This window comes from Neolamprologus multifasciatus, chromosome 14, assembly GCF_963576455.1.
Source record: "Neolamprologus multifasciatus chromosome 14, fNeoMul1.2, whole genome shotgun sequence".
Lineage (NCBI taxonomy): Eukaryota > Metazoa > Chordata > Actinopteri > Cichliformes > Cichlidae > Neolamprologus > Neolamprologus multifasciatus.
Window position 1 is genome coordinate 5,110,914 of NC_140452.1, and position 15,837 is coordinate 5,126,750.

General features: G+C 43.9%; 1 protein-coding gene across 2 annotated transcripts in view; it reads right to left on the reverse strand.

The window, feature by feature from the left end:
• cux1a (cut-like homeobox 1a) overlaps positions 1 to 15,837 on the reverse strand; it is a 56,540-nt gene that overhangs the window by 37,494 nt on the left and 3,209 nt on the right. For both annotated transcript variants that reach the window (XM_085131137.1, XM_085131136.1), the window contains exon 2: positions 1,657 to 1,767. In XM_085131137.1, coding sequence (XP_084987263.1) covers positions 1,657 to 1,767 — 111 coding nt within the window. The remainder of the gene's footprint in view (positions 1 to 1,656; positions 1,768 to 15,837) is intronic.

A 15,837-nucleotide genomic window follows, 5' to 3' on the forward strand; every position in this document is an offset into this window, starting at 1 on the left:
AATTTAGGTGACTTAGGAAGCGCAGCGAGATGTAGTCTCTAAAAAAAAAATTCAACAGCGTGTCAGTCCTAATGAATTATAAAAACTTTGTTTTCACGCTGCATTTCTTTGCACTACTTTCAAAATGCTACAAAAGCGTGTGTGTGTGTGCGTGTGCATGTGTGCGTTATTATGCAGACCATGAGTGCAGTTCACACCGAGTACAGCTCAGCAGACTAGACACAGTCAACGTGGGCCGGTCTCCTGGTTGTTGAATAATGGATCAGAGACGGACTCCCGCTCAGCCTAATGCAGTCTGATCTGATGTGACTGTGATCTCCGTTGACTGGTGCGGACCACAGAGAGCTGACAGCCCGCTTTATAAGCTGGTCAACCACACACATACACATGCAGCCACGCAAGCGATGGGGAAAAAAATAAATAAATAAAAAAAAAAACGCGGCTCCTCAAATGCGCACAAGACGATCGGGGCATTTTTAATCAAGCGCGGGCCATCGCACGTTACGAACCAGCCTGTTTGGTAGGCAGCCTTGATGCTTCTGTATTTCCAAACGCCCGGAGTTTGAGTGCTGATTCCTATTGAGGCTGTTACAGCCCTGTAATGAATCCTGTCGCTCGTCTGGCCTGGCTCAGATTCCTCCTCCACATACCAGGGAGATGCCAGGGGCCACACAGACGCCAGAGGAGCCTTCCTAAATCACAGCCTTGTTACACTGATGAATGTGTGTGTCCTGTTCTGTGATCTAGGCTATCTGCCTCTGTGTGTTTGTGCCTCTGCCTTCTCTGCATGTTCTCTTTGTGCATGGCTCCCGCTGCCTCTGCATGTGTGTTTCTCTCCCTTTGCGTCTGTCTCGCCTCCCTGTGTGTGTTGTTAGCTGTGCGGTTATACTTGGAAATGAGATTAGAGATGAATGTGTAGGGTGAAGTGAAATTAGCATCCTTTGTACGCAGGTACAGTTTCCTCCCGTGTATACTCCTGTACAGCGGGTGGGCTACACGCTGAAGTCAATAGTCACAATCCCCATCCTGTGGTAACTATAATAGGCCTACTGTCAACTCCGCGGAGAGTTGACAATTTTCTATCCACTGTCTACTCCGTTCATACATAATTCATGCTGCCATCAATAATTCACCATGGTGACATTACCAATAATAACACAACAATACTTTGTTTTTGCTGTGAGGTTTGAAATACGTTGCCTTGGTTACAGAGATGAAACAAATATTCCCTGGAGGAGTGATGGGAACACAGGAACAGGACAGAATTCCCTCCTGATCCCACTTAGTAGTGCTGTCTCTCTCTCTCTCCCTTCTGCTCTGTCACTCTCTCCTTGCCTCCCTCTCTCGCGCGCACGCACACTCACCGACCACACTTTCTGCTCGCATAAAAAACTAGGTCAGATAATACAAACTCCTGAGGGGTTTTCTGTTTTGTCTCTTTAGGATTTCAGGGAAACTAATGGAGAGACTATTTTTGGGAGCCGAGCCCGCATCTCTGTTCCGTCTACTCCTCTCGGTAAATAATCAGGGCTACATTTATGAAGAGGAGAGCAGACGCCGAGAAACGCCGAGAAACGCCGAGGCCAAGCGTGATTGTCAAAAGAATTGCGGGGCGCGCTGTGTTGGTGCTCGCCTGCGAATATCCGATTTTCTCACCTCTGGAGTGTTCTTCTTGAACTCGCGGCTCAGGTCGATGAGTTTCTTCCTGGACTGTTCGCTCTCGTCCTGTCTGTTGGCAAGCTGCGTGGCGGTGACGTCTAGTTCTTTCTGCAACACAAACGGAAAGGTTGTTGTTTTTGTTCGTTGCAGTCAACATTTTATTACACTTATCATTACTGTAACAGTCATTATAATCGTAATCGTTGTTATCAATTACGATTAAAAAGACGGGAGCTGTTTTATGACTAGACTGCAAACTGTTGGACCTATTTGCTTTGCTGATATTATTCAGTATGCTGCAGTAGGCCGAAAACACGACCACAAACACACATATGTATGATTGGTTGCTTTGCATTTTAAATTATTATTTTTGACCTATAATATGTCTGTGACCACTCTGGCACAGGCCTATCAAATCAAGTTCCACTGGTTTTGCTGGAGCATTAACCTGTTCAGGAAGCAGAACCACAACACCAACCGCCCGCCGAGGAAAAACCTGACGGCCTTTCACCCTGGCAGTCAATCAGTTACCGCTCTAACCACTACTAGTAAATGCCCAGGCATTTCAAACCAATTATTGACTACCAGGTGACTCCTCCCCTCTCACCACATAACAACAAAAACACAATTATCAACAGCAGCAGTTGTCAAGGCTGAACGGCGGTCCCATCTTCATCCACATCCATTTTGCGCTGTTATTAATAGCTATTTATGGGACTTGTTCCAGCTGATGGGCCGTGTGCTGACATTAACAAGCCGTTCAGGCCTTGTAAAGATTGTATCTCTGCTCTCAGCTGAGTGTGTGAGAGTGCCGCTGGATTATGTTTCGGCTGGATTCTTGCTCTCCGTCATGCTCGCTCCCTCATTTTTCCATACTCTCTACACGTCATCTACTCACTCATTCAACCAGCAGTTCCTTCTCTTCAGTTTAAATCTCACTTCTGCCTTTGCCCCGCCTCCCCGTCTCTCTCTCTCCCCCCCTCCCCGTTCGCCTCCTGTGAGGCCGCCCACCCTTGAGAGTGATTAAACGCTGCTGAAGGGCCGTTATGCTAACTAACGCACTAATCATTTAATACACACATTACCACAGGGGCCCTTGTGGCTCAGTCTGCTGACAAGGTCCCAAAACACACTCACGCACACATGCCCACCTCCCCACTTTGCCCGTACACCCCACCCACCCCCAAAAACACACAAGAAATTTCAACCCTCTGAAGAAATAGTGTGATCAAGAACTAATTAGGAGATTTTTTTCCCCCTCCATCAGCATTACGTTTAATTCCCTGACCGGCCGTGATCTCGTTTTATCCACAAACCATGAAAAAGTATAACAAATGGATTCGGTCGACTGTCCCCTGCAATGGAGTTGATGCAGGAGAAACAGGATGTTTGGGGAGAGAGAGAAAAAAAAACAAAAAACTGCTCACTTGCTTACATGCCATCTTGTTCTTGCTGCCCATAGAGCAGTTGATGTAGCAGCCTGTCTGCCCATGGCCATGGAGCAGCTGCACTATCTGTTAGTGAACTCGAGCGTGCGCAGAGGCTTGTGCATCGCTTGATGAAAGGAGGAACCTGATAAATTTTAATCATGTTAAATTAATTGTCAAAAACTGAATGTTCTAGTTCACGAACAGTGGTGTAATTATTGCATTGGTAAAGATTAGCTACAGGAACAAGAAGACAGGGCCCAGTATGTTCGAGACACAAGGATCAAATTGATATGACGACGATATGATGCATGAAGCCTTGCTTTTCTGATCAGCGTGGACTATAATCACTCGCTGGAATTTTATTTTAAAGCCTGATGTGAATTCAGCTGGAATTCGAGGGTAAATTTCAGTGTATCCCCGAAGTGTGGTTGCTGTTAATCATCCCAGCTGTGTGATTAGGCACATGGAATACATTTGGAAAATAGAAATACTCCCTCTGCAATGATGTGATGCGAATTCTGCAAATGTGAAATAGTATGGATGGCCGACAGAGCGTAGGTAACGTCTGAATAAGCCCATTACGACTGCTTTCATTTCTCCACTCTTATTTCAACTGTGGGTTTACAGAGATCATAACTTTCACACTGCACGGCTCCTTTGTTATACGCTGCTGTTCGTTTGTAGCCTCTCACAGTCACTGTAAACGCAGGGCTTATAGCATTGCTTACTCAGATGAAGAAAAATCCTGCGACAACGTTGTCTTTTTATTGACAGGAGCTCTCGGGATGCATTCCGCGAATTTTATGCAAAACGGCGTTGAAGGAATTCAACAAAGTAGGTCAACCGATTCATTTAAGCTGATCAATAAGATCCGTTTTTGTGCTCATATAAGTGAAATATCCACAATCCTCCGCTAGGGCTCTGCTTTAAGAGGTCATGTGCCAATCTCCAACGCCCTTGATTCTGTCCAATCCCTTTCCAATACCCTGCATATATCCCAATGTGTTACCAAATCCTCGCTCCAAAAAAAGAAAAATTCTCACTGCTAAGCTAAATAAACACATCACACATGAAAGAGGATTGATTCAGTGCCAAGTGGGCAAGTAATTATGGGCATGGTCTTAGTTTGTGGGGGGGGAGAGAGGAGGTGGGGGAGGGGGGGGGGATAAAAAAGGACCCTCACACTCAGTCAGGTTTTGACTATGCAGCAAACCCCTCTGCCCACATCAGCAGACACGGGCAGACTTTACACTCATCTTGCTGATAGAGCGTAACATCGGAAAGTGCACAATCCCCGCTGCCTGCTCGTTATTCACTCACACACACACACACACAAGTGACCATTAGAAAACCATTAACATTTCTATATTAAGCTCAATTTTACTGCACATGAAGTTGTCATGTTTAAGCACGTTTAGCGAAACACTGAACAAACAGTTCTGTGTTTTCTCGGCTGGATGCTGTTTTTGTATGAAGTGGAAAATAAAAAAAATTCCCTCATCCTCCTTAAAATATATATAAAAAATGCTTCCAATGTCCGCTTCTTTCTTTCATTTTTGTTTCTAAATCAAATTCAAACTTGTTACATTTTTCGCATTGGATGGTGTGGACTACAGGAGTCAAACTGTCATGCCACATTTCCATAGGGCAAATATATTCATAGCTGTAAAATGCTGCCGCTCTCTTCGCCATATCTCCAAGTTTCCTGGGAAGTTAGCTTGTTGACCAAGGGTTAAAAGAGGTGGACACTTTCTCCACAATATGAATGTTAATGTATAAACTCTAACCATCTGAGCTGCCTGAATCATTTGCAGTTAGGACTGTCAGTGCTTAACCAGTCCAGCTACGTGATACTTGCTAGCATGTACTCTGGAGTTTATGTTACCGCCCTGACTAAAGATAGCAGATAGCTAGATTAATAGATGGCTAAATAGAACCACGAAGACCCTTCATTTTCATAATGAAAAGCATGGTGACATGTGTCACTATCTATCCGAGTCACCACAGCGATCACAAACAGCAACAGCGTGTGCAGACTGCCAGAAAGGAGTTGGCAGTGCCGTGGCAAGTTTCAGAGCTGAACAAAGAAGTCAGAAAGGACAAACATGGCAGAAAAGAAAATCCTGAATAAAAGAAATCTAAAAAGTCTTATCCTTGCAGTTACTTATGCTGCATATTTTTAACTAAATTTCCTGTTTTCTATTTATTATCACAGGGTTTCTTTCCTTTTCACTAAAAACAAAATTTAAAAAAATGCTTCGCTACATGTTATTTTAATGACTTAAAAGATTATTAGGCTCAAAACTTTGGAGGTTGATTACTGTTTAAAAAATGCTTTCTCAAATTAAAAAAAAGGCTTCTCTACAGGGGTTTAAGCATCTGGCATTCAACTGGGATTTTCCTTCTATCTTGTTTGACATCAGTGACAGACATAATATGTACACACAAATCTTACAAATTAGTCTGACAAGGAGACACAACCCTAAAAGTAAAGATAGAAAACCTGGTAAATGAACACAATCCAAATTTTGCATTACAAGAAGAAAAATGCAGAAAAGAAAATGCATTTCCTTTAGATAATGTAAATACTTCAGTGAACAGCCTGCAGACAACCATCAAGCATGAAAAACTGCTTGGTTTGGGGCCTTCAGGCTCAGCCTCTGAGGTCAACACTCTCTGGCTCTCCTTGGCTCGACTTTGAAAGCTTTTACTTTTCATTTAAGAGGGGGAAAAAAAAAACGACTTAATATATTCTATAACTGCTCATTACAACACCAGCGCTATTTTTGAATCTGCACTGTCTAGTTTTTAGTCGAGGAAGGAACGTGGTCTGTGCAGGGGAGCATTAAGTGGGCTGTAATGTCTGTGTGATTGCTGTAACAGCCCTGCTTGGCTTGGCTGGACTGGCCCACAGCAGCAGTCCCTGTCCTGGTTCATTTGGTCGTCTGGTCAGCTGTAAAGACGATTGGAACAGATTGCCAACACTCCCTAGAGAGACTTCAACACCGACTTGGCCAAGAAGCCTCTTGCACACTGCTCCACACGCGTGTGCTCTCACATGAATGCACAGACAGGCCGCTGCAGTAACTTGGGGAGCCCAGTCTTTCCACATTCTTTTGAACTCCCGTTTCAAAAGAGGAAGTCTGCTAACATGTTCGCCCGGCGGAATTTGGCACGGGTAGCCACGTTCGCAGCGAGGAGGAAGAGGCTGCGCTCGACATGAAATGAGCGTCTCTCCATCCTACCGCTGCGGTAATATTAGTAATCGCTGATAAGAGTCACGGGTAAACAAATCCCATTACCAATGGCCATCAGACCCAAGGTGTATGTATGTGTGTTCATCACTCCTAATGAAATTCCTTCCACTCGTCTGCAGGCAGAGAGAGGCCTTCTATCTGACTAATTCACTCTAATTACTCTAATGAGCCACAGGTGATGATACAGTGAGACTGATTAATTAAATGGGAGGCCCCAATCAGGCATGTCTTATTATGCCAATCATATTGACTACAGCCTAAATGAGATAACAGGAGACAGACGCACTTTAATTGAGGTATCAAAACTTTGTGGAATTTCTTTTGCCCTCACGCTCCGACGATGACGAGACAGATAGGCTGGTGGAATGACAACAAAGTTATTGTTATGTACACAGTGTGAAGTCGATCTGCAGCTGCCGTCTGTGCTGCCAGGAGCGTACGGTGACCAGGAGTGCACGCCGAGGAGAGAACGGTGCACGAGGATTTGCTTCAGCTCCTTCTCTGTAGAATAATTGGGACTGTAACTGCTAGAAACGCTTTGTTTACACCCCGTCTGCAGTCACACATGCCAAGTAGACTGCCACTACTCCTTTAGTCCAAACACCATGTAGGTTAACTGCGCCACGTTCGGTGCATGTTTTACACATTAATCTAACGGAGTACCACCCTTGAATCCGAGCCAGGCGTAGAAAGGGACAGACAAAAATACATCCGCTTCTTCTCAGTAATATTAACACCATATTAGTCAGACTACAGAGGAGGGTACTGTTAACAAAACAAAAACATATTAGCTTTCTTGTGTTCATTACAACGTGAGAAGCCTTTTCCTGCCTCTGTGCTTGGCAACATGACACAGATGTTTAAGAGATGAAGTTTTCGGTCTTGCCAGTGCAGTCGCTAATCTTTCCTTTTATCTCCGACATGTCTGAGGCTGTTATGTGGTTATGATAGTAAACAGTAAAGGCGTCTGGAAAGATGTCTTATCTGAAATCTACGAGGCCTACCTTTCAAACTCCCGGCGCAGCTTTCCACCCCCTATGCGGCTGACTGTTTTGTATGCCAAACCCACTGTGTGTGGGGGTGGAGTCGCGGGGTGGCAGCTCAGTCGGGAGCGACAGCCACGCTCGCTACAACGACACGGTACATGATCACAGATCACAGGCACGCCCCCTCAAAACACAGCACAACAGCAGCACAGATAAGAGACTTACAATCCTGGCTGCCTGTCTGCCTTTCTACCTTTGACATAGCGGGGTGCACAACTTTAAATGTGCCAGCAGATACTGTGTTCACAAAACCACACAGAGTTTGAAGACGCAAGTTGTATCTACCTGAATCTGTTTTTTGTTGGGGTTTTTTTTTTTGGGGGGGGGGGGATGCTTTTCCTCTCACCCATTGGAGTGAAAGCCACAAAGTTTTCCTCACTACAAGAGTTTTACTGACAACTGAGGAGCCCTTTTTTTTTTTTTTTTGGCGTGTGCTTTTGTGAAACGGTGTGCACGTCTCTTGTGTTTACGTGCAGAGCGGCTGGGGGCGGGGGTCAGCCTAACACTCTCCATAGTCTAACAAGACGCTTGTGGTCCCTGAGCGTTTTGCTCCTTTTTTTGAACACAGATCCATATCTACCAACAGCACAGGAGCTGTCAAGACTCACCTCAGCGATGCTGACGCAAGCCTGGATCAAAAACAGCCTTTTTACACCGCGGCTTCGTTTGTATTGATCCATGTTTTTCTGCTGAGAGACTGGTTGTTGTTTTATCTCCCCAACATCCAAGCCTTAACTCTCCTGAAGCTTACTGAGAGCTAGTCATTATTTTGCCTGACCTATCATCTGACAAGGGGATTCAGAAGCCCGGCCTGAGCCTAAATACAAATATAATGAGACTAAGATGGTTTCTGGCATGGAAGAAGTGCAGCTCACTTGGTCTCATTTTGCAGAGTTCGAATTTAGCTGGAGGCCTGTGTCACAAAGGGTGAGTGGTGTGGAGTGTGCAATGGGAGGAGAGGGGTATGGCGATATGCTAGGGTGTAATGCATTGGTGAAAGGGCAAGATTTTTCATCCCTGCGTTTACAGGGTGGAACGGCTAGGATATTGAGATCTGAGATAGGATCAGAGGGTAGTGAGCTGTTTCGGCTACGATAAAGGCCACGCATTACAAACACGGCGCTGATAGAGAGAGAGCGAGAGAACCAGAGAGACATAGAAAGAGAGAGAGGGTGAGAGTATCGCACCTCTCATCCCTGAATTAATGCCTCCACTCTGCCAGGAAGCCATTCTGTGCCAGTGAGAGGAGATTGGGGAGGGGATGAGTGCACAGATACGGACTAAAAAATGGAAACTGCGATCATGGAGAGGGGCGATAGGGATTAATCAAGTCTGGAAGAAGAGTGTGGCTCTTCAGGCCCGGTAGCGCACACACATGAGCCCGGGGCCCGACAATTTTAGAGTGCCGCCATTACTTTAAATGACTTCAAATGCAGGTACGAGCAACAATTGGTGGATAATCGCGTTTTTTTCCTGGCTCGGACCTGGCCATTTGGCAGGGGTGAGTACACACCCAAGCGCGGCCGGTGGCACAAGTTGCGCCTAAATTGTTTCATAAAGTTAAGGCAAACAGCCTGTGCTACTTGAATTAAAAACAAGTCAGTTCATTTCCCTGATATTTTTGGCAATTTGATAAATAAAAGTGTATTTTAAGCTCGGAAAGATTAAACCCCCACTTAAAATATTTTTATCACAGTCCCAGTGAATTTCTTTTGGTGGAAGGCCCAAACCTCTTCAGTGGAAGCCAGAATGTTTTATATGCAAGGTTAAAAAAAAAAAGCCCTGATAATGACATAAAAAAATAAAAATAAAAAAAATCACAGGTGCAAGATAGCAGTGTAACGGTGCAAACGTTCACACCTTTTTAGCTTTCAAAGTCTGTGAGCTCTGACAATGGAGCAGTGTTCAAAGTTCCTCTAATTCAGTTAAGATTTGATCTGTTCTCAATTCGTTAGCCTATTTGATTTGTTGTAATTCACTTTGACTTCCATATAAGGACGAGGAGCAGCTTCGTGCTGTTGGCACAGTTACAAGACAGTGAAGGGGAAAAAAAAAGAAAAAGAGAGAAAGAAAAAAAAAGGTGTGCATCACTCTCATGTGCCTCTGGTACATTAAATCCCTGCTCTGCGTGATGCCCTTTTTCCACATTTTAATTTAGCCTCGTCTATCTGTTGTATCCAGTAATTTTCTAGACGCCTGATGACACATCAGCGTGAGCCGTGCCACAGCCTATAAACGCAGCATGTTGATTTCTTCGCATAAATTAAAAGCATACATCAAAATGCCTCATTAGTTTAGACATATCTGTATGTCGAGACTCTTTAATGTGTCCGGTCTGTGCTGTCGCTACTTTCTAGTGTGGCCTTGCGTCCTGACTGAGTTTGACACCCGTGGTCTATACGATCAACGTCAACAGAACGTGTCCCGGGGCTTAGTCTTACTCAGCCTTTATGACTAAGAGTTTGCTCTGTTCTGCTCGCATGACTTTTGAGAGGAAAAGGCAGAGGAACACAGTGCGAAAGAGAGAATGAGCATAGCTAATCCTTACAGTAATGACAGAATAATTAGCTTGCGTTAGGCTAAGTAATGGGTTGTAATTATATCATTTATTCGGTGTTGAGAGAATGTGATATAAAGCCTGCACAATGAAGGAAGAGGAATTGAGCTCAGTGGGAAGTAGGATGGAGCATGTGTAAGAGCGCAGGCTCTTTCTATTGATTGATCCAAACATCAAACGAACCACTAGAGTAATGGGGGGAGTGAAGGACAGCTAAAAGCTATTTGGAGCCTTCACTGCATAAAAGACTTGACCTGTTCCACACAGCCTACATATCAAAACCATCAAACAGCAATCAATAGACCAAAGCGGTCAACTCAACAAACCGTCACCCTACTAAAACATCAAACCCCCGGCCCAAGCGTCAGATGATAGGCTACACTCAGCTTATCCATTACCATCAGATAAAGAGGAGATAAAACACAGAGCCTAATCCTTTCATGTGTCGTGACAGCCACAGCAACCTCCGAGGCATTCCTTCAGTCTGGCTCTCAAATAGTTTTATGGCGGAAGGCAGCCATTCAGTCAGCCAGCCAGGGCTGTTCTGGTCTGTTTGTCTTATTTCACAGTTTACACGCTGTTTTATAGGTAGTTATTATGGTCGCCATGGTGATGCCATACGTTTTTATGGTCTTTTGGTCTGAGGGCAGAGAGTGTAATAAACGAAAAAAAACACACACACACGCGAAAACAAAGACTCACAAAACACACTCCTGCTGTGGAAAGGTCTCCCGTCCCTCCCTTCCTCCCTCCCTCACTCACTCTTTATCAGTCGCACCAAATGCCTATCTCTCCTACTTTCTGCTTCATGTGAAACATGGATAGGCTAGCGTAGATTTGTCCTCACTCATTCCACATCTGGAGCTGATCACAGGGCCTCCTGGAAGTTGAGGCCTCTGGGCCTATTAATAACCATACCACTGAACTCAGGGTCAGACAGCAGTCAGCGGATGAGCCTGTGTCTACTAAACACAGTCCCTTCCCCCTTCCTCAAGAGGCAACTCTCACTTTTATTTTTTCCCCCCTGTTTTTAAAAGCTCAGCAATGTACAGCCAATTTTATGCCTTTTAACTGGGGCGCAACTCGAGCAGGAGCTCACAAATTATACGCAAAGAGCTAAACAACGGCTAACGTTTCAAACCTCTCACCTCGGTAATTTCGCTTTAAAACTAAAACAGATACGCTGCAGGAGAACCGCCTGCGTAAACTGTGACACCGTTTTCTCTCCTCTTTTTCACACAAGTTCAAGTTCAAGGAGGCTAGACAGATGGTGAAGTCATCATCTGTTAGCTCTAAAGGTCAGGCCAGTCAGACAGCCCAGGTCATACTGGGGTCTTCAGGGTCAAAGTTCATCCAAACCCTGGCTCCAGTCAGACAGCTGCTCGGGTCAAAGGTCAGAAAGAGGTTAACGTACCGTCTGACGACGCTCAATGAATTTAGCAGATACAGGACGTTCTTCGTATACAATTTCCCAAAGCCATGGACCGGCCTTTAACTAGGGTTAAAGTAGCAAGGACCCACTGCATCCACTGATGTCCACTATAAATAAAGTTTGCACTTCATTAACATGACTCAAATTAGAAAGATTTCTTTTGTGGTTCACTTCAACAGCACACAAATTCTCCTGACTTCAACAAAAGTTTTGCCAACCTAAGAAAGAACTAAAAGTAAACACTGTACCAAATGCAGAAAACCATTTGTTAAGCACAACCCACCCCCATGCAACACACACACACACACACATACACATGCACCTGTGAATACAGGGTAGTTGAATCATCATAATCGGTGGTAGTTTTCTGCTGAGCCCAGCCAGCAGTCTGTGTTATTTTTAGAGGGCTGACACAGAAGCAGGCCGTCCATTTACTCCGTGAGCTGGCAGCAGGACTATCGCAGCTCTGGTTGCTTTTAAACTACCAAAATGGGACTGAGCTCAACACAAACACGGCAAAGGTGTGGACACTTACTGAAATTAAGTTAGCTCATATTCAGAGCCATTACTTAAACATTAGGGGCCTTATAACATAAAACTGTGGATGGAAAAAAAAAAAAAAGAGAGCCTAAATCCACACACAGCTACTGAGGGACAGGCAATCAATAAAACTCTTTACCTAATCTAACATCTATAACCGGCTCCTTATTAAAACATGCCATTTCTAGCCCTCATATTCTGGGAGAATAAAGGCTAGAAAGTGTACAGAAAAGAAAAACAATAAATTTCTACACCTATTCTTAGATTGATGCAATGAGTCCAGCAACAAAACTCCTGATAGACTGAATAAGAAAGTGAAAAAGGAGACTGTAACGGAAAGTAAATTGGAGTGAGAGCCGAGTCTAAAGGGTGAAGGCTTTTCCCACCTGACTCCACTGATGTATTGAGCCTTAGGGCCGGCTATGGATCCAGCAACTGAAGCCATGATTGACATTGAAAATTACACAGAGTGAGCTATTAGCAGATAGCTGCCCATATCATAATTCAATCCCTTCGCCATCAAAGTGCACCAATATCATAATTCAATACTGAGAACCATTAGCCCGCAGCATACCAATATCATAATTCAATCTAGAGGCCATCAGCCCTTGCCAATATCATAATTCAATACTTGGACCATTAGGACACACCAATAGGCCTATTAGAATTCAATACCTATGGTCAATGATCTAACAGGACACTGATACTGGTGTCATGGGTTGACATGGGATAAGGTCTGCATAAGGCTCCTCAGACCCTATTTAGCCGAGACACCTTGATAACAGTGAGATAAACAGCACTAAAATTAGGTAGGACAAGTGGTTCACCAATAGCTTGGATACAGCAGTCAAGCGAAGGCCACAGAGTAACCGGGTTTTGGCCTTAATCCAAAAGAAAGAAGAAAAAGAAAATCACCAGGGCCGTGGCAGGTTTTTAGGTTTTTAAGTGGGGATTTATTTACTCAAGATGAAAGTAGGTTTTTATTTATTAAAACACCAAAAAAAAATCTAGATTAAGGCAACGCAGACTCTTTGCATTAAATATACGTACACCAGCCGTGCTTCTGTGTGGAGTCACCCCCCCCCAAAAGGCCCACTTTGAGGCAGGAAAAACCCTGGAGTCTCTGCTGCAGAAACTGATTTTGACACACTCGTGTAGAACTACATTAGTCAAACCGTTAAAAAACATGGCCCCCAGTGTGTGACCATCTGCAGTTGGGCTAAATTATCACATTGTGGTACCTTGTGGAAATGAGACTCCATTTCGTTTTCTGGTCTGCTGCCTCTGTTTATGTTTCCATGTTAACATCTTGTTTAAACTCTTCGAAATGCCTCAAATCTCACCCAGACGCTTCTTGCCGGGTCATCAGAATTCTGCTACTTAACAACCAATCAAACAGCTTCTAAAAGCTCAGATTTCCTCAGCTGCTTTAAAGCAGTTTTTTCACAAAAGCATTATTCGCGCGGGGGGGGGGGGTTCTCACCACACATTTCTGAGGTTACCACGCTTAATTGTAATCTTCATTTATTGCACGTGGAGTGGAAAATGACTCTGGAGATTGTAAAGTAAGGCAAAGACTAAAAAACACAATTAATTACCTGAATGATAGAAGATCGGGGAATGGAGGAGATTTAAATAATTTTACAGTAGCGCCCCTAAATGTTGTTTGACGGGTACACATTAAAAATATGAGGTTCAATCTGTAGGTCACGTGCATGTAAAAACATCACATCAGGCCACCGTCATGAAGGTTAGATCATTAAAAACATATGGGAGGTATGTAAAACATATGTAAGTACATATAAAAAAAACGGGTATGAGTGGACTGTTTTGTTATAAAAGTGGATCTAAGCCTCCAGTCGGCGTTCACTTCTCTCTCTGCATTTTGACTTTCGCAGCAAACTCAAGACAAGACGCATTTCCCTCTCGGGAATGCAGGATTTCTGTTTACTGAAAACCTTAGGCTTAATATTACAAGATGAACACCAGACTCTGCAGGAATACATCAGCCTCCGAGGCGCCGTTTCAAGTGTGCGCTTGATTTTTAAATAAAGTGGGCATCATCCTGGAACAAGTGGAAAGAGCCGGTATATTCCACAGCGAGCCTAAAGAGAAGTGTCCGCTCACAGTAGCCCCTTGCTCTCTCTGCTGGAATACAGAGCAGCGCGATAATGGATGCTTCTGTCATGAGATACGGTGAAACTCTATGATGCTGTAGGTGAGAGAGACTCCAAGTGGGTCTGTAAATAATGCCTGCCACTTGAAAATAGGTCTCTGCAAACTGCCCCCTTATGCTCTTGCTGCTGGTTGTCGGGTGTAAGTTTTTGTATTATGCAGTGGAAAAAAAAACCGAAAAGAAAAAGCAGGAAGGCGGACGATTTTTACATGGGCCCACGTTTTGATCCTGGATAAAGTTTCTCTAAATATTATCACAGCGTCTAAACTTTACAGTGATACTGTTAAGGGTGCAAGCTACTGATCTGAGCTGGTAAACATATTGCCTACAAAGAGTTATAACAGAGATTTTATTTACTGCTGATGTATAAAAACACTTTAATATATTGACACCCTTATTTTTGTGATTTATTTGCGTGGTTTAAGTAGTTTAGTGTTTGAGCTGAATACACACTGATAAAAACAGAGATTGGTAAAAAAATGCATTCCCTAATATTCAGAAATTATACCTCACACACTCATAAACTAACACTATAAAAACCAGGGAGTATATTAAGCCCCAAAGGCATCACTGTTGTAAGAAAAACAAGAGAAAATGTGAGGAAATGTGAACATTTTCATGTCGTATCCACGCCCTGCGCTCAAATCATAGCAGATTTTCCGTTTTACCTCACATGTTTTCAACATAATAAATGTTGTCTTGGGTTAAACAAAGCTGAACTTTAATGTAATTAAATCGTAGTACCACAATTACTTCATTTGGTTTTTGGTTTTCTGATCGAAAGTGGGGAAAAAATGACAAAGATGAACACAAAAACACGATGTTATATTTTTATATAGCAGAGACTTTTTCAAAAAGGTAAAAAATCTGTTTGGTGCGCACTTTTGCATAAAGCCTGAATTGAGAGCTGCTGACTCCATCTGTTTGGCTGCCCCTATTTTTAGACTCCTGTTAAGTGCTTTGTATCTTTTGTTCAAACATCAGATGACACTGGTCCAAATTTCATTTACCCTGCCAAAGTTACAATAACAAACAAACAAAAAGAAAAAAAAAAGTCCGATTATGCCTCTCGCGCAGTAATACATTTAATATTTATAATAAATCGGATAAAGTGAATCTAAACTAGACACTCGTCTCTTCGATTCAGAGGGAGGGTGAAGAAAACCGAGCCCGAGAGTGACGTACGCGTAATCGCTGAGGAGATGGGGAGTATGGGCCTCTGCTGAGAATTAACCAGTGATAAGGTCCATGAGAAGTTTGAGTTTCATTTCCGCCCCCTGACTTTTCTGAGAGCTGCACCTTGTTGTCTCCACGCGTTTACACTATAACCTCTCAGAAAGTAAGATGACAAAGCTTCCCACCAGAGTAGACGGAGGACAGCCCAAAGACCTGACATGCACTCGTCCTTCTGTCTGACTCATGCTTAGTCGCTCACCACCCACCGACACACAGTGAAACCTCAGTCCCAATGCCAGGTTTTGTCACTGGGCAGAGAAGCGGTTGGCTACAGTAAAAGCATGACGTGATGCCCCCCTTCCTCTATGCTCCCCCAGCCTGTGCAGCAACAGAGGGGTAAAAATATCCCACCAGTGAGTTCAGACAACCGGCTCATAAATTAACACTAAAACTCCTGCAGACAACAGCGAGCCAGTCGCTGAGAGATTTAAACCACTCAGGTTGCCACTGACCATGGCTCTGGGATCAACTTACAAAACCCTTTTCCAAAATTTACCCATTAGG